The sequence below is a fragment of the Fringilla coelebs genome, assembly GCF_963513975.1.
Source record: "Fringilla coelebs genome assembly, chromosome: 3".
Lineage (NCBI taxonomy): Eukaryota > Metazoa > Chordata > Aves > Passeriformes > Fringillidae > Fringilla > Fringilla coelebs.
The window spans coordinates 105,910,050-105,933,906 of NC_140030.1; the positions used below are offsets into that span (position 1 = coordinate 105,910,050).

A 23,857-nucleotide genomic window follows, 5' to 3' on the forward strand; every position below is an offset into this window, starting at 1 on the left:
ACCCTGAATATCAAGGCAGATTCTGCCTCAAAGTCTCACGCTGTGAGCGCAGGCAGGCGGCACCTGCTGCGCCTCAGGCCATTTCCCTGCGCCGAGCCGAGCGGCTGCCCAAACAGTACTTTAACCCAGCTCCGGCTGGGTGTGTTTAAATAAACACACGAGGTTCCCCGGCACCCTTCCCTCGGGTCCCGAGCTGCTCAGCAGCGCTCGGCACCCAGCACACCCCAGAAATGCGCTTCCTTCCCCGCCTCGGCCTCTCGGCCGCCCTGGCCATCGCCGCCTTCCTCGGCTGGAGGCTGCTGCTCCAGAGCCCGGCCCGCAGCCACGGAGGTAAGGCCTGGCCAGCCGCGTTCTGCATGTCCGGCAGCCTTTCTGTGCCGTGGGGGAAGTGCCCTGGAGCTTCTTCCAGAGGGTCTAGGCGGGCAAATGTCTACAGGATAGAAAACACCCTTGGTATGGTGTTTGAGGCTCGCCCTTGCTGTGCGGCCCCGCAGCTTTATGTTCTTAGCGGGGTCATTGATTTCAGGTGTGGTGGGGAAAACAGGTGTCAGGCTGCTGGAGGTAACTCCCAAAACTTTTGTTAGGAAACTTTCATTTTGTTGTGAAAGGCCGTTGGGAAGGCAGGAGGGAGCAGGGGCATTGGTGATTATTGGATTTCTTGCCTAAAAAATGCATCCTTCCCCTCCAGTTCCCATCATTCCAGGGCAAAGTTATCACTAGATTTTGCAGACATTGTCATTCTGGGGCTGGGTGAGTCAAAGACTAGCTCAAGATAGCTTCAGGCATCACTGTGTTCCTGACATTCTTTGCCTAATTTTAACTGTGCTTCTCTGCTTTTACCTGTGCTGCTCTGCACAAGAGCCTCCTCAAATATTTAACTTCCCAAGGACCTAGAACAAACTATCAAACTGCCTCCCCAGGGCTGCCAGATGCCTGCACTGAGCAGATGAGGCAGATGTGCAGCTACTAAAGAAAATAAACTAACAAGGCAGGCATTAATCTTGCACATTCAAACCCACTCTGGCCTTTTCACATCAAAAATAAGAAGACAAAAAAGCAAAGCTGAAATTTGACAAATTAAACTCACTCTCATAGAGTCTTTGTATTTGCTTTTGCCTTTTATATTTGCTTTCTTGTCATCTCACTTCTCTTTGCTTTTTGCCTTTTATTTGCTTTTACCTTTTTATCTACAAGAGAAAAAAAATTACACATGGGAGTGATGAAAGAAATGATGTCATTTGGGTCCCTAGTTCACCCCAAGCCATTCAGAATAATCCCTTACTCAGATATACTTGGTAGCTGACCTTAACCTATTAACTGATGCAAAAGGGTTTGCATCATGTATTTGTAGCTACAAACCAATTTACTACTGCCTGGTCTCTCAAAATATTTTTGACTCTCTGGTAAACTCACCTCTGTGATGTTCAGCTACAAGCAAGGAGTTAAAAGCAAAAAGTATGATTTAGTGGAGAACTGGGCCCGCAGAATAAATCTGTGGTTTAGATCAGTCCTCAGGCATGGTGATTTGGGGAAAGAGGAGTCTGGGTGTCCATAATCTCACATGTTCTTGGGGACAGAAACCCATTTCCCAGCAAAGCCAAGCTCTTTGCCGGACAGGGCTGGTCTCCCCTCTCCTACCCATTTAATCCACACTGAATCCTTTCCACACTGGAATAACTGGAGAACAGCCTGCAACAGCACTGTGTGCTCGGGGCACTGTGTTCTTTCCTCTCCCCCATCTCCAAATGCTGTTTCCCAGGTGACCTGGCCCCCAAGGCAGAGGAGGGCTTCACTTTGACACTGGACACCTTCCTTCACGTCCAGCAGCTCAGGAAGAGGAGACTGAGAGCTTTCTGCAGCCGAGCAGGCAAAGTCACCGCGCTGCCAAGCAGCCAGGATGAGAGAGCCTCCCTGCTCCCGAGCCTGAGGGTGAACACCAAGCTGGACCTCCTGTACTGCCAAGTGCCATCAGCAGGGGTGGAGGAATGGCATCAGCTTTTGGAGAAGCTAGAGGAGGAAAACGTGACGCTGCCAGTGCTGCTCCCCTACCGCCGGCTGCACGCTAAGGAGACACGGCTGAGCGAGTTCAACCAGACAGAGAGAAAGGCCATGCTGGGGTCTTACACCAAAGTGCTCTTTGTCAGGGACCCTTTCCACAGGCTGATTGCCACGTTCCTGCAAGGCATGGGCATCAACCCATCCTTCAGCAGCTTTGTCCAGGAAGTCCTGGACAGCGGAATGCACAAGGGCAGCGCGGCGTGGAAACCACTAGTCAGCCTGTGCCGGCCCTGCCTCGTGCAGTACGACTACGTGGTGATGTTTGGCTTCCTCAGGCAGGAGCTGGGCCACCTGCTGCGCCGGGCTGGGCTGCCTGCGGGCAGCCTCCTCCCCGAGCTCACCGACAGCCAGGTGCAGTGGACCTACAGGTGGTTGTCAGAGCAGATGTTCAGCGAGCTGTCTGCCCAACAGAAGCAGCGGCTGTCTCATTTCTACCGCTGGGACCTCGCTGCTTTCCCATTTTCTAGCAGTTTCCTGTCAGACCGTCCCAGCACCACAGAGACCTGGCAGAAATAGCCCACACAGAGGAACTGTTTCAGGGAGCATTAATCCATAGGAAAGTGCTTCAAGATACCGACAGGTCTTTGCTTCACAGCTGCTTGCAGTAAGGTTTTCCATGTCACAGTCCAAAAGACTCATCAGAGAGCTGAGACACACCACTGCCAGGGACAGGGGATCAATGTGATTGAATCATGTTTAAATTCAACAAGAGGAGGAACTAGGAAAATTTGTGGCACTGGACTTGGAAAACTGCATGAACTGAACTGTGATGGATAAACCCAGCAGTTTAGGGTAGGGTGGGTTGAACCTGCTGCAAACCACTGTAGCATCACACATGCTGTGCCCATGCTGATATTTCCTTTTCTGGGCTCCATGTTGGGCTAAGAAGTTTGGCAATGTCTTCTTCCTGACAAATCTTCCCACAGGGTACACCCTGCTGGGGAACCACTGGCAATGTTCCCAATATTTTCATGCTCAGGGAAGGTCAAGCCTAGACCAGCATTTGGTCTTTTCTGTTCTGTGTGAACTGTTCCTGTTTTACAGCCTCATCTCCTATGTGTGTGGGCTCAAGTGGGCCTTGGGATTGAGACCCAGTGCTTGCTCCATTCACAGGTTTTGAGTTTGGCTCCCCTCCTTCCAGGGCTGACTCCAATGGGCTAAGGCCAGCGTTCAGCTCGGTGCTGAGACAAGGAAGTGTCAGTGTTGACCAGGTACACAGCACCAGACAGACTGCCTCCCACCTTGTGTCAGCAACTGATGGGCCCTGTGGAGGTGGCCAGAAGCATCAGAATGCATCACAGTGCTGCTATGGAAAACAGGATGTGGCTACTACAGCCTGCTGCTGGCAGAGAAGCACGAGGACAAACTGCTTTCTTTTGGACACAGCTGCCAGCGTGGCCAGACAGAGGCCCAGTCTCTCCAGCTGGCTCACAGCTTCATCCAGCTGGGCAGCCCAGAGCAATCCCCCGCCCTCTCCCTGCATCGGTCACCGAGCTGATCTGACTCACAGTCCCTGGGAAAGGTCCATCTTTGTCAAGCAAACACCAAGGATGAGTTATCTAGATTTCAAATCCTGCCAAACTCTGACCATGGCATATTTTTTTCCAGAGTATTTAGCAGCTTTATTTTGCAATGTTGTGGCATGCATAGAGAATTCCACGTACATTCATGGTACCGTTTTGACAGCGCTCATTAAAGAATGTTAGTGAAAACTGTTGATTAAAACTGACCTAAAACAATTACCAAAATTTTGGCCTCCCTCTCTCACAGAAGGCCATGCAATTAATAGCATTAAAACATCAGATCAGCTGGGCTCCTTGCACACTCTCACACCCTCTCCAGCTGCAGTAATTACTATTTAAGTGCCGTTATTGTGCGCAGTACTTTACAGTCTAGCAAGATGGCATAGTTCCTCTTCTGAGATAGACTTCTGGAAGAAGAAAAGCAGCAAATTTCCAATTATATGCCATTAAATTAGAGTCTTACATCCATGCTTTATTTCACTGGAAAGTACTAGAAAAGGAACATTTTTCTCTTCATGAGTAGCTTTCCCTCCAGTGACAACAAGCTGAGACCCCACACAGCAAGATTTAGTGTGAGGAGATGGGACACAGCACCTGTGCACTCAGGGCAGGAGAGCTGCTCCCCACAGCTTTGTAGTGCAGAGCACACCTCAGGTCAGGGATCTTTTCCTGTCAGCCCTCCCCAGTGGGTCCCAGTCCTTTCCTAAGGTACCAGGCACTTAGTTCCATGAGAAAAATGTATGAAATGTTCAGACATTAAGAGGTGACATGAAAACCTCAGCTTCATGTTCCTTAGAGTCCCACAGCAAAGGCAGGTAGTAAAATGATCTTTCTGTAAATTCCTGTTAGCCTCCAAGCTTCCCTTTTCCCTACACTTTCACAAATCAGTTGCTGTCATTACTTTGCACCCCTGATTTTATACTATTGCCATCCCCAGGTGTTTGATTTGATTTACATTCAATTCCATGCACCCCAAAAGGCAAGTGTTTCCTCGCTCCATCAGCTGGGTGAGGGTATCAGGAGGGCCCCAAGCTGGGCTGGGCATGAGGGCCAGGGCTGCTGCCTGGGAAAGAGTGGCTCACTGATGCTGCAGCAAAACTGGCTCCACAGGTCTGCTCTGAACAGCATGCTCTGACCACTGCATGTACACAGAAGTTGGCAAATGCACTTCCAATTAACTCACAAAGCAAATAGCAAATCAGAGACTTGATACATCTAATTTAAAAAACATTTCACCTGACCAGGCAGTCACTGTGACTGTGTGAGACACTCACAAACCCATCCTGAAATAATGAAAACTCCAAAAGCAGGGAGAGAAAGAGCACTTCTTCATCCTGTTAGTGACATCCCAATATCTCCCAGGACCTTCACAAGCAGCAGGCCTATTGTGAACACTGACAGCTTTCCCCTGGGATGAGAATGGGAGCTCCTTGATATCCCACTCTGCCTGTGTCTCCATGCTCTGCTTTAACACACAGTACCTTTGTATTTCTTCTCATCCTGGTCTGAAGGAGCGTGTCCAGCAATCCCACAAGGTGGAATTCACAGAAGCAGCTGATACCAATCTACCTTGCAGACTTAGCATTTTGCATCCCTCCCTGGACAACCAGGAATGTGGACACACAGGCTCCAAAAGCTGTTCTTGCACATGAATTATCACGTTTTCTTCTCTAAGAGTTTTTTTACATATTACCAACTTCCAGGAGAAAACAAAAATGTGTTCTTGCCCAGTACCTCAGAGCTTAAGAAACACTAATTATCATATTTCAATTAATAAAACAATTACATAGCAAGCCCAAGAGGCACATAATACTTCCTGCAACTCACATATACAAATTCCCTTCTTCTAGATGGCAGATCCATAATATTTCAAGTCAAGAAATAAATCTACACCTTTCCAAGCAATATCCCCTGGAGTGCTTAAAAAAAATATTTCACACTGAGCATACATTGCCCAGTCCTAAGATGAAGGCCAATTTTAAGAAGTTTGTATGTGAGCAAAATTTTATATAAGGAGCTACATCCTCTTGCACCATACTTTTTGATGTCCCTGGGAGTGCAAAAAGAGAAAAAGGACATTTTCATAAAGCAGTAGGCCAGAAAAACAGAAGTTTGCAGATGATAAGCAGGCACAGTATGTGGCTGACACCATCTAGAGATAACATGGTGTTCCAGTGTTGAATCTGACAGTGACAAAACCTGTCAGGAGGGATGCTCAGCAATAAATCCAACATGAAAAATATATTCAATCCAGATGACACCAGGTCATCACAGAGCCAGCACAGTTTTCAGACAAGCACTCCTGTAGCAAAATGTATCCATTCTCTTACATTCAGCAAAACTAAGAAATCTCTTGAAAAGAAGGCAGGGCCATGACAGCAAGGGATTTACCCTAGAGGGCACCCAGAGCCAGCTAATCCCCAGCTGTGCCCAACCTCCTTGTGCCCCTTCCTTAGGGTAGTATGAATTACCTTGGGAACATCGATGAGCAAGTTTCTCTGTTACTCCAAGATCTCTGATGTCCTTTCCTATTTGAAGGATGGGGAGAGAAGTGGAGGTGTGGGATGGAAAAAGTCTGTGTCAAACAAAGCATCTTGCTGGAAGTACTCTTGGTATATTTAGTTTTTATCTTTAATCAGAGAAGACAAGGTAGCACTTGAACTAAATTCTCATTAAAGCCCAGGTGCAGACAAAGCAACAGTCATTGAACTTGGGGTAAATCAGTTGGTGGGCACATTTTAGCCTTTTCCTCTGAAACACTTTTGTTACACAGGTAAGACCATCTTCATTAGCCAACACCAAAAGTCCTGCCATCTTCCTCTAGGATATAGCTGGCTTTGTGTGCAGAGGGGACACAGCAGGGGCCAGCCTTCAGCACCTTTTTACACCTTCCCCCATCTCAGCTAGAGGACTCTGTCTGGGATCAACACATTTGAGTCCTTCTTGGCATAGCATCACAAGGTGATACATCTTTTCCCCATAGCAGAAAAAGAAGAAACAACCACCCTGCTATTTCACATTGGCTGGTAGGAAGCATCCTTGCAGCAATTTTATATGAAATCTGTGAGATTTTTCAATTACACCTGGATAACATCACCTTCAACTTAGTCTTCATTTGAATTTACATCACAGCTATAATTGGCAGAATTTCCTCTCATAGAGAAATAATGATTGGACAATTAAATGTGAAAGCTTCGTGAATCAGTGGGTGGGCCACATGAACACAGGTTGGTTTTTCTTCTCCATTATAGTCCTACTGCCTTGTGGTTCCTCTGATGTAAGCTCAGTTTCTGCAGAGTTGGCTCCTCAAACTTTCCTCCTACACACGCACACACCATGGCTTAAAGGTCCCTGGCTCGGCAGAAGGGCACTATAAAGAGAAAAAATATTTGAATCAGCAACAAATGAGGGTCCTGTCCAGCATTCAGCATGTCCCACCATGCTGCTTTTCAGGTGGGGGACTTTGTGAAGATAGGAGCTCTTTTCCCAGTTTTTCCAGACACAGAGATGTCTGTCTCATGGCACTTCTGTTAGAGACCTGATAGTTTACTACAGAGCCCTGTGACAACACCATGACAGAGCAGCCCAGGAGAAACCAGAACAGGGATAACTCCTGCACTCCTTCAGATCAAGTCCACAGCTCTAGGGAGACTCCTGTGGCTGTAACATTCAGAAGAAGGGAGTATTCGAAGGAACACTCTTCTCTCCCTCCCTTGCTAAGGGACACCACTAAATCATACCGTGGCCCTCACCATATGTGGTGATTCTCTGACAGATGATGGTCAGGAGCATCAGGACAAGCAGCCAGTGTTCCACACACAACACTTGGAGAATGGAATGGACTGAACTTCAGAGATACTCTACAGCCCTTCCTGCAGTGGGAGCCCTACCAGTGCTGGCCTGGGGATTTGGCTCTCAGCTGATGGCACGTCAGATGAAGGATAACACCCATGAAACAAAACCCATCTGCTGGAGCAGGGACACAGCCTTCCCATGCTGCCCTAATCCCAGCCCTGTGCCCCTATGACTTCCAGGCACACTGCCCATGGGCAGGCTGCCCAGGGAGCAGACTGTGAGAACAGGGGCTGGTACCATCTTGGTGAAGATGTCCACACAGGCATTGCGGATCCTCTCTGGGGTGGCAGGGCTGTCCAGCCTGAACGCCTCCGTCAGGCCAGAGTCCTTCCTCGCTGAGTAGATGGCATCTTTAATGGCATAAAACACTGAGGCAGACAGGAACAGAGGTGGCTCTCCCACAGCCTAGAAAGAGCACAAGCAAGAGTGAGGCTTTGCCTTCCCGATGAGAACCTCAGTCTACCGGATGTGCTCAGTGATGAAATGTGATGCTAAAACAGCCTCCAGTGTGCCAGGTGTGATCAGTGAGGAAAGACTGAGCTAAATCAACCCTCAGTCCATTTAAAGAAGAAACAGGAAGAAAGCACACAGCAAAGCCACTTTAGTTCTGTATAATCAGGGCAGCAATGCACAGGTGACTTCAGTTCTTCCTAACTAGAAAGGACAGTTCACGCATTTCTGATAAGAAACAGAAAAACATCCTGACCTCAGAGTAACCACAGCATGATGAGATGAACTGTTTAGACACACAGGATCATGACTTTATCCCAGTCAGCTTCACAGTGTTATGGGGCAGTAAGAGGCTCACAGACCTCACAGGCATACCTTGGACGAATAAACTGCCTTGCTATTGGGGCAGTCACGGAGAAGGGACACGTTGAATTCTGTAGGGATGTCTCCAAACGCTGGGATTTTGTACATGCCAGGCCCTCGAGTGTACAAGTTCCCTTCAGGAGAGTAACGCAGCTCCTCCATGGTGAAGAGCCCAATGCCCTGGACAAAGGCTCCTTCTATCTACAAACACATCCAAACAAGGTTACAGACTCTGTTGTTGTTGTTCTTCCCTGCACAAGGACAAACAGTGATGACATCCACCGGGGTTTTCAACCCTTCCCACCTGACTCAGATCCCACTTTTATCTCTAAACCCTTGTCCCTTCTGCTGGGTACAGTCTTTGCACAATTCCTGTGTTCCCACAGAAACGTGGCTGCATTTCCCTGGCAGGTGAAGCAATTTACAAATACACGCAAACAGACTTTCTATAAACACAGGACAGGAATTTTCTGATGAAGCAACAGAAAAAGAAAATAAAATCAATGATAAAATATTGATTTCTTCCTAGGCAGGTGAACATTGAATGAGTTGAACTTGCTGATACATCAAAGGACAAGCAGACTAAAAGGACTAAAGATGAAACATCTAAAGACAAACTATTCTATGCTTTCTATTTCAGTATAAATGCTTTCCTAAGTGCTGTGCATTATCAGGTCAGCAGCACAAACACCTGCAAAAACACTCCCATATCCATTTAAGTACTAAAAAACTTTGCATATTTTTTCTACTGTAAACTTTAGGAGAAAAAAGATGACGAGAAGAGGATGTGCTTGAACAACCCTGCACAAAGCAGCTCTGCTCTCTGTGCCCACTGAGGTATCTGACAGCCAGAGCAGTCACAAGCATTCATTGACCCATCTCTGTGTGCTTGCATTCCTGCACTCATGGCACATCCTTTCTCTCCTGTGCCCCCAGATCCTCTGCAGCAATTCATGGAAGAACACAGGAATTGCAGATCCTTTTGACAGGCTCCATTCAGCCCATCTCTCAACTCCCAAACCTAAAGCGACAGGCCACAATGACAGAAAATCCCCCTCTCCCCTTGGACACTTCCTAAAAAATCTCTTTCAGAAAAAACATCGCTGTCAAGGAAATTTCATTTTGGGTATAGCAGAGCTTTGCAACTCATGCTCTCCTGTCATCCCAAATCCTGCAGCAGTTTCATTTGAGTTCATTGGAGTTACACCATATCAACATCTAGAGTTAGCCAGTGAGCTAAGATGGCAAGATAAGCATACATCTAACAATTCATCTCTTGGTCTGTCAAACAACCCTGGTTTTATTACCTTTATCTGCTTAGAGATAGTGTGGTTATTACTGCACAAAATTTTGAAGTTATCTTGTGCCTCCCCAAGGATTTTGCAAGATAAGTGACTGGTCCAACTTCCTATTGAGAATTCTGCACAGCAGCAGCTGGAGGACAGAATCTGCCACCCTAACTCTTTAGTCAGGAGAATTTTCACTAAATTAAATAAACTTAATATTGACAGATAGGAATATAAATATCAGCTGTGGGATTTAGCCTGAAAAACATCAATGGGGTGGTAACTGAACAATATCCAGTAGTCTTATTATCCAAGCCAAAATTCCCCCAACCTTAACAGAATATTTCCCTATGAAATTCTGTGCCAAGTTAAAAAGGGTATGTTTGCAAAGGCCCAGCCTGGAGAGGGATAATAAATAGAAAAGCCTGAGAGCAGTGTGATTGCCTCAACATGATGGTAAATAGCAATACTTTTCACTTACCTGTCCTATATCTATGGCTGGGTTCAGACTGGTACCAACATCCATAACAATGTCTGTGCGAATGTTCTAAAAAACAGGAATAAAGGGTAAATCAGCACAGATCTCTGGAACTGGTCCACCATGGTCTCATGAGGAAGAGTATCCAAACACTATCCCACATAATAGTATCTCAGCTGAATTTCTCATACTGAATTTTAATCTAACTTCACCCCAAAAGTAATTCGAAGGAACTCACTGCAGTTTTCCCCAGGGGTCCGGTGGACCCACAGTTAATATTAATTCCAAGATGCTGGTATCAGTGTCCTATAGCTCAGCATAACCAACTGGGTCAGATCCTGATTTAATTTTTTTTCTTCTTTTCTTTCTTTCCAGAAGTCCTCAGTGTTATTTTTAATGATTAACTCAATTCCAGGATGTTTCTGTACTTTTGTGCCAACACAATGCTGCTATCTCTTACTCAAGCAAGTCCACTAACTTTTGCAATCATTCATTAAGCCCCAAATCCCCACAGGGTAGATAATTATTGTTTTATTACATTTTATGGGTTGCTGCACTGTGGAACAGAGGAGTTAAGAAATTTGCTGAAGGTCACACCAGACCAATGACAGAGCCAGGAATGGGCTGACACCCAGTTATTTGTTCTGTTTCACTGCTGACCCCTCACCTTGTGGTCACCTGTCAGGCAATCTATCTCAACCTCAGAGCAAGCAACTCCGTAACTGAAGTAGGAGAATGGTTTCCCTTTGTTCTTTTCAAAGTCGTAGCCAACTTCAGGAATTCTTGATACAAAGAGAAACAAAACCACATTTAATTTCATGACAAAAACCCAAATACAACTACATTGCTACTTATCAAGCTTCTTATTCACTTTTGTCTCATTCCTTTTTTCAAGCCCATGCAGAAATTAAAAGTGTAAACAACTATAAAGAGAAATCTGCTTAATTTACTCTGTATTCTAAAACCTGATTAAAACTATCAAACTGTTTTAGCCATCTTTATTTGCCCATAAATCTCAGGGTTTGGGATGAATATTATCTACCAATCCAGTGGAAAATCTTTTGCTTTTAGAGTGTAGTTGGATGTTTCTTTAAGGCCATTAAACTTCAGAACATAGTTAAGCTGAAGGAGAAACTCTATCAAGCTTAGAACTGATTTTAAGCACAGTTAATGGCAAATTTGACTACTTATAGTTTATCTGAAAAGTGTTTTATTAAAATGCTGAAAAGTCACTTGGTTAAGAGAAAAAATATGTTTCAGGAAGCAAAAGAAACTAACACATAGTGTATTTTAGCCCTAAATAGGTTCTTCTCAACACTATGCTTATTTATTAATGTCAGCCTCTCTGCCTTAAAGATGATGGATCTCTGCTTTCCTCCAGCAGTAAAGCTGACTTAGAAGTGCCTCATTTCAGAACTACACAGGGTCCAGCAAGAGTCTCAAGTGGGAGAACACTGCTGGAAACACTGGTATCTGTTCCTGCCACAAGAGACAGGATTTTCCTCAAGGACAACCCTTGTTCCCTTTTATCCTGCACGGCAGTTCTAATACAAAACCAGGCCACAAGGCTGACACAGAGCAGAGCCCCCAGGCAAAGCTCTGATTTCATTTATGCCTCTTCAGACCAAGGTCAGCTGGAATGAAGTCAGATCTACTCCAGATTTACTTGCCCTCAGAGCTATGCTCAATCAGGAATCAATTCTCCCCAGCCAAGAGACTGTTAACCTCAGCTTATCACTTGTAGGTAGGAAAGGGAATGCAGCTTTAATTTAGAGCAGTAACAGGGGGCTGGGGGCTGTAAATCTTCCCAGAATTTCCCTGGATGCAATCCATGCACTTGAGTCAGTGCCTCTGCAGTGTGAAGTTTCACTCACCTATAAAACCCCGTGGCTGACAGGCTGACACAGCTCTCATAGGCGGTTTTAATCTGGCAACATGAACAAGAGTTTGAAAACAGTAAAATGTACAACCAGCTCATTCAAAATAACTGCACAAAAACATTTCCAGGAGGCCTCAAGTAGCAAATGTCCAGTGACAGACAGCTGTCACACTACCCAGCTCCAGCACTGCCAAACACCATGATTGCAGCTGCTTCCCCAAACAGCCCCATCAGCAGCTACCAAGGGCAGAACTCAAATCATTGGCAGAGGATGAGAGCTGCTTGTGTTTGTCTCTCAGCTACAGGTTAGACTTTTAGCCTCAGGGACAAAGGTTAAATTGGTCATCTTGGCTTTAGTGAGGGAAATTCTACCCTGACTTCCAAATCCCAAAGTCAAAACTCGTTGGATGAAGAGCGGGGCTTGGATCTGAAGAGAGCCTTACAGCCCATCTGTCTTTTCTCATTGAGGGGACAGAGATATTCCAGACAAGGAGCACTATAGGGGCTGAATGGCAGCTCAACAAGAGCTGTCTATGCTACAGAATCCCATCATTAAAAATCAGGTTTCCTTCTGTCCAAGACTGTAGCCTGACTACAAAGATATACATAACCACTCAAGACTTTTGTCTGATGAAGTTTGTCATAGGCAGGCCCCAAAATTTGGAGAAACCACAGGATTAAAGTAATAACTGGTATCTTAGGGATTACCTCTTTTAAGTTTTAATTACTTGGAAATCTGTGCCAAGTTTGTGTTTCACTGTCTTTGCTCAAATCTATGCTAGCAAGGCGCAGAAGGCCTGGAGGACACACCTGCACACGTGGTTTGCCAATTAAAACAATCTCTGATAATGTCCACTTGTCTCATGACAGACACAAACAGCTTACCCAGTCTTCCCAGGATCCTTTGGGATTAGACTGTTTGATTGGCTCGAGTCTTTTTAGGATAGTCTGACATGCATTCTAGAAACAAAGAGAGTGAGAAGAAATATTTTAAGATTTGAATAGCCAGCTTATGGTAATAAGAGCCCTCTAAAAGTTTCAAAGAATCTTGTATTTAAATCAATATTGCCTTTAGGACTTTGGCAAATCATAAAAAGGAAAAAAGTTCACTAATGGATGTCTCGCTACATAGGAAGAAATGTTGCCTGAAAAGGATTTTAAAGGAGATTGGCTGTGCTGATAGCAGAAAGGAATCCCAAATTCAGCACAGAACTTTCTGGACCATGACACAAAATATAAGAAGTCTGCTCATTTATACATTATCTGTACCCCACCTGTACAGGACAGCTCAGCATAGCTTACAAAATAACACTGAAAGAACAAACAAATTTCTTCCCAAAATTCAACCTACACAGATAAGCCATGCAGAGAATAAAAACAGCCTGAGTATTTTACTTTGCAGGTTTCACTTCCCCTTGTCTTTTAAACTGAGAATGACCAGTACTAAATTCTTCTTTTAAAATGGAAAAATCACATACCCATCAAATATATACATTGGTAACTCCACCATGGCAGACAGCCATGACCATGCCATTGCTACAGCAGAACATTTGCTCTGAGCTGATCCCCACTTAGAGCTTGTGGAGCACAGCTCTCAAACCATTTGCTATTAACACATGCATCAAAATACATTTGTTATAGATAGGGATGTATTAATTACTTTGAAGCTGGCTATTTAAATGGATGCTTTGTTCTGCTCATTCTGAGCAATCCCAAATACTCTATTTTTAGAACTACCAAAGGACTGAAGGAGAGTTTCGAATAACTTGAAAAAATAAAATAATTCACAATCTAATGCCACTGCTAGCTATAGCAGGTAACGTTATGAGACATCCTTACACTGGAACTGCCTTTTGATGGTTGTTTTCCTTAAGCAACCACAGATAAATACAGGGCAGCTTTTCATGCCCTGGAGCCCTCCCCCGTAACCCACTGCTTGAAATAGCTCCCGTACATAGACGGCCATTCCATTGATGTCCGCGCTGACTGAAGCGGCTGTCGGGGAGGTGTTCGGCACAGTGTTTGTACTGGTCTCACTGATGTAAATTTTGGAGGTGGGGACTCCCAGGGCCCTGCTAGCAACCTGTGAAGCAAAGGTAAACAATTGGTAAGCAGCACTTCTTATCCATGAGCATTGTCAGTCATTGCTGGCACTGCTGGGACCCACACTGCAACCTCTACCCTCTCCCACCATAAACTCCATTTTTCCTGCAGACTGAGTTGTTCCAGTGATGGAGAACTTGCCAGGACATTGTTATATTTGAATTTCACAGACTGAATGTGTGAGAGCACACATGCTTTTGCCACAATGACAGACATTCACTTCACTATTATGAGACTAAATTCTTCTCTCAACAATTAAAAAAAATCACAAGATCAAAACCCCTATGAGATTTTCCTGTCATTTTCCTGCCAAAGGAATTTTGCTCCCTTAAGTCTTTTTAGCTACAAAAGCACTAGCATATGCAGATATATATGTTTTCAATACAACTAATTTTTACATGAAATGGATAGAAACTGTAACTTTATGAGGTGAACTGAAATTGCCAGAGTAGTGAAACTGTAAGCATGACCTGTATTATTTACATAATAAGATTTAAGATGATGAAGAATGTAATTCTAATACTCAGTTGTGATAATACTCTGGAAACCTAGAACTGCTGCTCAAACAATGAAGAGGAATCAGTCTTGATTTGTTACTCTCTGCATGCACACAGAGGAAGTGTCAAGGTGCCTGAGGCAATACTATAGGGAGAGTGTAATTGTCCTGAAAAGACATCTTATTCAGTTAAGCCCAAACTCATTATTACCTGAATCATTTTGGTGTGAAGTCCTTGACCCATCTCAGTCCCACCATGTGTAAGTAACACAGAGCCATCTGTATATACATGGAGCAGAGCTCCAGCCTACAACAGGGAACATTAATCATCATAAATTAAGTAGTGGAGTACTTAGCAGGTTACAGAGAGAATTCATTCAGAACTGGACTAAGGTTGTTCTTTGGTGCCACTAAAGCCACTTGTTTACACTTGAGGTGAGTTTGGTTTAGTCTCACCAACTCACTATATGTTCCAGTGACATAACAAACCCCAGTCAGTGTTTTCAGCTCAGAAAGCAGGTAAAGTAATCCAATCCTGCCTCTGTGAAACACAGACGCACCCTTCACCTCAACTTTCCAACACCACTGACAGTCCATCAAATCAGCTCAAACACAGGAGCAGTGTTTCTACTATTGAAAAAGACAGAAAAATCAACCTAACACAACACCATGGAAATGCAGCTATATTGTGGTGTCTTTTGGACAGTATAAATTGGAAACTGTTGTGGTGGTCATTTTGGCTTGAAAAATGCCTGCTCTTTCTTAACTGATTTACTACTTTTTCAAGAAGCTCCAGCTTGGTACAAATGGAGAAAGGCCTGGGGGAGGCAGCATAAATCTTGTTCTCTAGTGAAAGGGGAAATGACATTTACAGACCTGGTTCAGAAATGGGACAGTGAAACTGATGCCAAATTTGGTAGGAATGATGCTCATCCCTCTCTTTTTCCAGCGGTTCTGCCTGCAAGGAAGGAACATTATTCATATACCTATGAGCCTTTTATCATAAATCAATACTGTGCTTCCCTCTGACTGCTCATCAAATGGGAATTAAACACCTGACTGTGATAAAGACTGAGTTCATCACTAATTTGTATTAAAGGCTTTCTTTGTGTGTTCCAACAAGAGGAAATTGCAACTGAAGATGCTTTCTGCAGGCATTATAGAAACAGTTGTCCATACTATTAACTGTTTAGTTGTATATACAAGCCAACTAAAAAAGCCTATGAGGCAGAAGAAAGCATAGCCAGACATCCTTGCTAGTCATGTGAAAATCCTAGCTGGACTTAACAGACCCCCTCTTCTTTGCTACAGTTCACTTACAAAATCACATCATGCTGGGTCTGATTCTGGCCCTATTTATGCTACCAGCTCACTGATAGACTTTCCCTCTGACAGTGAGCATAAAGGGATTTCCAAAGGAGGAGTATTTAGAAGACAGTCTGTAAGTATAAGGTGTGACTTCACATCAATCGAGTTGCTAAGAGAAGTTAGTAGGCAACAGGTGCACCCAGTGACAAGACAGCTCCAGGTCACCTACTTGTTAAATTCTTCAATCAGTTTCTTCCTGGCATGATAGTCAGAGCTGGACAAACATTCATCCCAGCATCTTCGTAGAGTAAATCCCTCCAGCTTTTGGTTAAAATGAGTTGTGTCTCCTTCATGGTACAGATTGAGCTTCCTCACCTTCCCAAAAAGACACAGAAAGGATAGGCCAAGTTTAGTGCTTCAGACCAGGAGGCATGAGATCTAAAGTGTGTTGGTTCCTGATTTTACTCCTTTGTTCTTTCTACAAAGAGCCAAGGAGCAAAACAATTAGCAAACATACACCTGTTTATGGGAAAGCATGAACTAAGACATTAAGGCTGAAAATTTTCAGAGATTGGGACTTAAAGCACATTGTCCGTAAGATTAAGGTACCTGGTGCCTTTGGACTTTCTTCTCTTTAATATCTCTGCTTAAAGCAGATGTTACAAAATTGAGGCTACCGAGGAATTTAATTAAAAAGAAGATAATACATGCTAGAATGTATCTGTCACACAAGCTTGAGATCCTGCTGGGAGCTCAGCAAAAATGAAGTAAAAGTTGTTATGCTTAAAAGCCTGGTGTGGCTGATACAGTTCTCAGAGCTGGTTCAAAGGCAGCACCCCCCCTGGAAGGTGTCAGTGGGTCTGTACCTCCTCAGGTGGCAGGCCACACTTCCGAGCCACGTCACTCATCCAGCACTCAGCAATCATCATTCCCTGGGGCCCTCCAAAGCCTCGGAAGGCTGTGTTGGAAGGCAAGTTGGTCTTGCAAACGATGCCCACGCTGCTGACATTGGGGATGTTGTAGGAGTTATCCAAGTGTAACAGGGCTCTGTCCATTACCTGGTGAAGAAAAGGAATGGAGGTGGACACGTTTTACATCAATTGGATGTCAGATTTCTCACCAGTGCCAAAACCAGACTGGAAGCTCTGAAGGTAATTTACAACAATCAGCACTTTCTCTAGCCCCCTGCAGTGCTGCAGTCAACACAGCTGGATGAGCACTGAAGTGCAGCCAGAACTACCTCCCAGGTGCAATGGAATGTCAAGTGGTGTCCTCCTGTATGGAACTCAGGGCAACCCCAACGTCTGGGAATGATTGGCATCTGACTCCATTCATTCAGAAGGCTGAACAATTGCTTTATTAAAACTATACTACATTACATTAATACTATAACTAGACTAAAGAGATACTATACTATATAAAAGATACTAAAAGGATACTAAAGAAAAACCCATGACTGTCTGAGACAGCCAGGACACAGCTTTGAGCCAACTGGCCAAGGAAACAAAACAATCCTCAGCAGAATCCAATTGACCAATCACTTCAGGTAAACAATCTTCCTAACACATTCCACATGTGCAAAAACAACAGGAGCAGCAAGTAGAGGTAAGAATAGTTTTCTCTTCTTCTCTCTGTGCTTCTCCAGGAAAAAACCCTGAGAGAGAAAATTATGTCTCTCTCTGTTCAGAGAATGTGAATGCCACACTCCTGAACAACAGGACAATAAGCACACTTCTCTGTTAATTCTTATGGCTCTGGGACAGATTGAGCTGCAAAGTCCTTTTATGGCCCTGGGCTCATGCTGACTCGAACTGTTAGTAAATGCCATTATCTGTCAGGAAGAAACAGTTTTCTTTTCACTATACTGAGTAATCTGTTACTGGAAAAGTGACTCAGCACTGGACTATGGCAGGAAGGGCAAACATATGAAATAAACATTTTCAGTAACTACTGAACTGCAAGATTTGAGATCTTTGGCCACTTATTATCCACATTGGGAAAGGGCCAGAACTTCTTTCTGGCTTGTGTTTCCAGACTTCCCTTCCAGCAGCAGCACAGAGAGGACATTACACGCAACCAAACCTTATCTCTACATGAGCACTTTCCAGTCTCCTGATTCATAGGCAGTCAAAAAGGCAATTACATAGATGTGCTCTCAACCAGGCCCTCAGCTTATGCAAAGACAGTTGCCTGTCATTCTGCTCTGCCCAGCACCAGCCACATTGCCAGCATCAAATGTGGCTCTGGTAGAGAGCTCCTGCAGTTCTTTCCTATTGAAAAGGATTAATTTTTGCAGAAAATTATCAAAGACTTGGTGGACTGGAGGAAGTGAGCTAGAATAAACCTGAGTGACGCTAGGCTGTCATTCACATGACAGAAAAGGAGAGTTTTTTACTCATCAGTGAAAAACTTCTTGGAGACAAACTCAGAACTTGGGCCCATTTTTTGTCCTTACTGCTTGTGAAGACAGTGTTGCTGCTTTAGCCAGTCCTTTACAAGCTTGCCCTGATCAACATATTGACTGGGATGCTTCTTTCTCCAAGGAACTATCTTTCCCCAGAGCTGGAGATCTATCAGCCATCTTGCATTGTGCAACAACTTTTCCATCACAGCCCTCTGTAATGCAAAGCAAACATTCTTGACCCCTTTGCTCAATTTGAGTTATTACAGCATCTGTAAGAATTGTGGCACATGCCAAGACAGGTCAGTTGGCTCACAGAGCATTTGTAAAAGCTCCAAAAGCCCTTCAAAATCTGGCTTCAGTCATGTCAAAGAGCTGCATGTGCAAGCAATGCTGTAGGCAACAGCTCTCTGAAGGCAGAGCAGAAGGTTGCACAGAAACACACCTTCTGCTTAATTAGCCATCAGAAAATTTTACTTACACCATGAGAGAGGTCTACAGAGTTTCCCCCATTGCTGTAGTATGACACCTCCAGACTCTTGACTTTCCCATTCTTCATGAAGCCAACCTGTCAAGAGAGTGTCTCCTCAGTAATCAGTTTTTGACAAAATGTTCTGGTTTGTGCTTGCCTCCAAAACCTGAATGGATCTCACACAGGCAGAGAGGGCTGACTGTCCCCAGTGCAGCACAGGGCAGGCACAGCCAGCAGCTGAGGGAGTCCCCCAGTAAGGGTTCAGTAAAGGGTTCATGCATATGTCAATCTTGCTCCAGAGAACTCTTCTAAATTAAGTGCTGGCTGCTTACCACAGCCACAATTTATTCAACAGGCTTTTGCTTTCAAAAGCAGCAGCAGTTGGAGGGGAGATTGAAACAGAAAGGAAGTTAACCAAATACATTGCTGTGTAAAGGATGCTTTACAGGAATGGGCAGACCTCTAAAAGCAATGTGATTGTCAGCAGGGTCAAAGTCATGGTTGCAAGGAAGGCAAAGTTATTTATGCTGAGGTCACAAGAAGGGAACCATCCAAGCCAAAATAACTTCTGCAGCACTTTAACAGGAAAAATGCTACAGCCCATCTGACCTGGCCCATTTGCAGTGGGGGAGATCAGCAGTGAAAGACGACAGCAGCATTTTTTCACAATATCTCACTGCTCTCTGATGTCTCAGGGGACAGCACTGGGACTACATGGGCTCTGCTCATGTGTGTGCTTACCTTGTACCTGCCCAGGAAGGGGTGCCTCCCACCACTGATCAGCATGTCCTCATCTCGATCCAGCATGCAGCGCACTGCACGGCCAGTTCTGGGGAAGAACACAGGTTTTTAGGCAAAGCCTGAAATGCACAATGCCGTTCCTGCAGAACAAGGCTCTTCTCTTTGTCTTTCCAGGGTGGCAGTGGACAGTTAAGGGTAAACTGCTTGGTTCATGTATCTTACTCTTAAGAAGAGGGCAAGACTGAGTAAAAAAAACCAAAAACATCTCCAGAGTTGGGACCTGTTTGTGAAAACGCTTGCAAAGACTCTTGTATTAAAAATAGGATAATTTCTTTTAGAGATAGATGCTAATAACTGAGCAATCACTGTTTTCCAGACTATTTCTCAAGGCACACTTTTGGCTTTGAAAAAGACAATGCCGCAGGAATTATATAATAATGCAAAGTACTAACTAGCCTTAAATTTGACCTTGTTTTTTATTTGCTCATTTAGTACCAAGGAAGAAAACAAGGGGGGGGTGTAGGAGTGGTTCTTAATTTTCTAACAATTTTGCCTTCCAAGTGCCTGTCTTCAGGCTGTACCAGTATCTAGCAAATGTCATATATGTTGTTTTGTAGCCTCCAGGATGTCAAACAGTGGTTTGGCTGGCAGAGATAAAGAGAAGAAAAGGATGCAAATGTATGACTGATTAATTAGAGACAGCAGATTGTTTGCTCAGAACAGAAAAAAATAAAGTCAATTTACAAACAGGGTTTCATTTTGCCTGTCCTTGTGCAAAGGTATTGTATCAAACTGCTGCTGTGTTGCAAGATCCCTCCAGCTCTGCCAGCAAGGGCAGCACTGGGAAGGGCAGAGTACAGGCAGGGCAGAAACGTCACCTCAGAGGCCATGTCCACCCAAACCCTGCACAGTTAAACATGAGCCCTCAGCAAAACTCCAGAAACCAGGAGCACATTTCCAATCTACTCTTTACATAATGGTTGCAACCTAGGTTAATTCCCTGAGCTTTCAGGGGTTTGAAAAGTGTGGGTTCTGAGGCCTGCCACCATTCCGAGGGAAAAATCCCAAGAGGGAGTTTGCAGAAGAGCAGACATAAAATGATGCAAGACTGGTAGAGTAGAGTTTGAACAAAGAAGAGATTATCATACCTCTATTAAACAAAAAAAAAAAAAACCCAAAAACCATGGCTGGTGCTGGATTTTGAAATGGTTTGGGGTGAAGTGAGGGGGAAAGGCAAATAATCTGACATCCAAGAGTTTTCAGAGAGCACCAAAGGAATAAAGAATAAGGAGGTTTTTCCCCCTTTCCTATTAAAAGCTGACATTCCTACATAAACTTAGCCCCTCTGGGCAGGTTCAATCCCTCCTACCTCCTTTGGGAAATCCCAAGCTTGCTCTAAGTTGTACAGTAAGAAGACATGCAGAGTATTGAAAGTGCTCCAGCAGAAATGGTGCTCCAGAAAAAGGCAGCCTGGGACAGTCTGAAGGAAAAAAAATCCCTCTTCCTCCACACCCAAACTTACTTGAAGGCTGCAACAGCCACTACAGATGTCAAAATAGTACTCCTAGTCTCTTTTCCTCCAAATCCTCCTCCCATTCTTTTCACTCGAACCACAACCCGATTTGAAGGCACTCCCAGTGCATTAGCAGCAAATTCCTAAAGAAAAACAAAACAGCAGGACATGTAGGGAGCTCAGCTGGTGTTAAGAACTAAATGCCAGCACATTGCCTTCCTGAAACCATTTCAACAGTGCAAACATTGGATTTGGTGGAATTGGAGCCAACGAGCCCAGCATTTGATCTCTGAGGGGAAAAGGCCCAGTGCTGCAGCACACAGGGTCAGATTCAGGAAAAGAATGACACAAGATAAGGTAACCCAGACACAGGTCTCATTTAGAACAGGCTTTGACATCCATACCACCCTCACTGCATTGAGAGACCTTTGGACACTCTTGGTGAGCCAGTAAACAGGCCAAGGACACCCCAAGGTGCCAGCAGCCAATCTCATGGAATGGGAGAGCTGGTGCACAGCCAGTGGCTTCACCACCTCTCTTTCTGATGTGTCATTCAAGCATTGTGTCTCCTGAGCAGCTGGGACCCTCCCCAGAAAGGGCTAAGCATGGAATCTGTCTTAACAAAGATGTGTTGCTAACAGAAATATCCCTGTCACCTGGAAGGAGGTTCAGGATGGATAAGGGCTTTAGATCCCATTCCCAACTCTAAGACTATATGGTGTTTAATTAAAGAATAAAATAAGAGCAACTATAAAACAACCATTCATCTGGTCTGAAACTGAGAAATAAATGCCTTTTAGGCCCCAGGTTAATGAGAAGTACCTGTGTCTTCATTGGGTTTTGGGTTGACACAAAGAGTTCCATCTCACCATCTTCTCCCTTTGGCACAGCCAAAGTACAGTGAGTTTCCAGGTAGAAATGCTCCTGACCACCAAGGTACATCTCTCCTAGAAAATTGAAATAAATGCCCCACAGAAGGGGATCCCTGGTGTTATAAGGTGTTATCTATCACATATTGTCTTCAATCTACTGCCTTCTGTACATGTGTTAAGTGAAAACCCTTTGCTTTGCCAAGCACTGGATATCACTAGCTCTAAAAATTACACTTCTGGTTCAGTATTTAAGAAACAACAAAAAATAAAACAGACAACAAAACACAATAAAAATTCCATACATGCTTCCTTTCCACTTCCTATAAATCTTAATTTTATGCCACAAGTGGCTGGCATTTCAAAAATAAAATTCTGCACACCAGACCATTGATGCAGCATCTCTGAAGCCGCAGTATTTGGTGCCTTTCAAGACTGCCTCAATAACACCACTGAGATAAGAATAAAAATAAATCAAGTATAGTCTAGCTGAGTAGATAAAATACAAGGTTACAGGCTTTGAAACAGGAGAACCAAAAGAGAAACTCAAAGTGCCTCAAAATGATCTAACTGAAAATCAACTCTCTATCACTGCATGTGGCTCTTTGCCAGGGCATCTTACCTGGCAGTGCTGAGGGTACAATTTCCAGTCATGCTACACACAATTAAATGTCAGAAACAACCTCCTTTCTCAGTCATGGCCCTGATCTGTTCATTGTGGCCCATTTGCCTAAGATACAGCCATACACCAGATTAATGGAAATTGGCTGTCTATAAGATTTAGACCAGACTATGTCTGGACAGGGAAAAATTTCAGAAAAGGAAAAAAAAAAATCAGTTTGTAGAATATTTGCTCAAGAAAAATGTGTGCTTTCATTGAAAAAGGAGTGTTTTCTGGGGGCACAGCAGGCAGCATCCAGGTCTGTTTAAACAATAAAATTTGTATATCAGTCTGAAACTTTATATGAAATTAATTTAGTCCTGCAAGCCTTACTCTCAGTATCATATGAAAAAAAAAAAGAAGGCTGACAGCTTGACTTCTTTTGTCACAAACTATACTATTTTAAAAGAATTATTAATGCTTATTCTCACCCTCCAAAATGTGATCAGATTCTTCAAATCCTTTCTTCACATCTCCTTTGTTAATCCTCTTTATATCCTTAAAGAAAGATTTTTTCTCAATCGCTTCCTAGGAAACAGAAAGACACAATGACATTTTTGTCCAAGTGGAATGAAATCAAACCTTCCTCTAACTGAAGAAGAAATATCCAAGATAAAAAGCACAAGAACTTATCAGACACTTTCTATAGTAGTAGCCAAGAGGCTTGACTAAAAGCAATAGAAAATAACTTTTAGCAACAAAGCAATTTCACAACAAACACCACCATAAAGGTACTCCTTGTGACTTGTTTTACACTGTGGATCCAGAACCTCAAGGCCTGTAAGCACCAGAGCTATAACTTAATAACTTACAACTTATATTAACTCTTGTCTGTAGGCCATAGGGTGGGAGAAAGGGGAAAAAAACTTTAAAAAATTAAAAAATAAAAAGAGAAAGAGAAAATGAAACCTCTCAGATAAGAAGTGCAGAAGTAGCTCACTTCTGAGCTAATATACAGGGAAGTATATAAGGGAAGTTTAACAAAGGCATTTCCCTTTTGCCAAAACTGAAGCTTTCCATAATGAAAACAACTCCCACCAAATATTAAGCAACTAAAACAAAAAAACCCCACCAGCACGTATTTGGCTCCACTCTCATGTACCCTGAGTGAATGAACAACTAGAAACCTCAGAAAAGGCAAAGGTCTCACACATTGTTTGTTAATCCACAAATCACCCAAACAACCCCAAATCTCTGTCCTCAGATGACAGTGAAAATGTCTGCATGAGACAATGCACAGATTCTTTCTACTTACATTAATACAATTTCATGCAAAATTAATTACAAAATACATGGTATGAAATATTGACTATTGAAAACATTTCATTAGAATCCTATGTTTCTAATTTCTCCACTAAAAATGGCTTCATATATTTTTCTTTCTCATTTCTAGAAATAAAT

The 23,857-nt window shown here is 43.8% G+C and overlaps 2 protein-coding genes across 4 annotated transcripts in view; one reads left to right on the forward strand and one right to left on the reverse strand.

The window, feature by feature from the left end:
• Positions 1-230: 230 nt before the first annotated feature.
• Positions 231-2,574, forward strand: LOC311151955 (carbohydrate sulfotransferase 8-like; the record flags this gene model as incomplete). The annotated part of the gene is made up of 2 exons (XM_084202667.1): positions 231-561; positions 1,760-2,574. The coding sequence occupies 2 exons, from the start codon at positions 231-233 to the stop codon at positions 2,572-2,574; spliced, it is 1,146 nt and encodes a 381-aa protein (XP_084058793.1).
• Positions 2,575-3,866: 1,292 nt separating this feature from the next.
• XDH (xanthine dehydrogenase) overlaps positions 3,867-23,857 on the reverse strand; it is a 52,496-nt gene continuing 32,505 nt past the window's right edge. For 2 of the 3 annotated variants that reach the window (XM_084203348.1, XM_084203347.1), the window contains exons 21-37: positions 22,888-22,984; positions 21,749-21,873; positions 20,936-21,069; positions 19,414-19,501; positions 18,682-18,768; positions 16,666-16,857; positions 16,029-16,174; positions 15,368-15,449; positions 14,703-14,798; positions 13,847-13,975; positions 12,778-12,852; positions 11,888-11,940; positions 10,681-10,795; positions 10,017-10,082; positions 8,262-8,450; positions 7,674-7,841; positions 3,928-6,951 (exon numbers count right to left, since the gene is read on the reverse strand). In XM_084203348.1, the coding sequence (XP_084059474.1) occupies positions 6,901-6,951; positions 7,674-7,841; positions 8,262-8,450; positions 10,017-10,082; positions 10,681-10,795; positions 11,888-11,940; positions 12,778-12,852; positions 13,847-13,975; positions 14,703-14,798; positions 15,368-15,449; positions 16,029-16,174; positions 16,666-16,857; positions 18,682-18,768; positions 19,414-19,501; positions 20,936-21,069; positions 21,749-21,873; positions 22,888-22,984 (1,893 nt within the window). In that variant the 3' untranslated portion in view covers positions 3,928-6,900. Of the gene's footprint in view, positions 6,952-7,673; positions 7,842-8,261; positions 8,451-10,016; positions 10,083-10,680; positions 10,796-11,887; positions 11,941-12,777; positions 12,853-13,846; positions 13,976-14,702; positions 14,799-15,367; positions 15,450-16,028; positions 16,175-16,665; positions 16,858-18,681; positions 18,769-19,413; positions 19,502-20,935; positions 21,070-21,748; positions 21,874-22,887; positions 22,985-23,857 lie in introns of all 3 variants that reach the window. The other variant, XR_014616058.1, reaches the window with a different exon arrangement.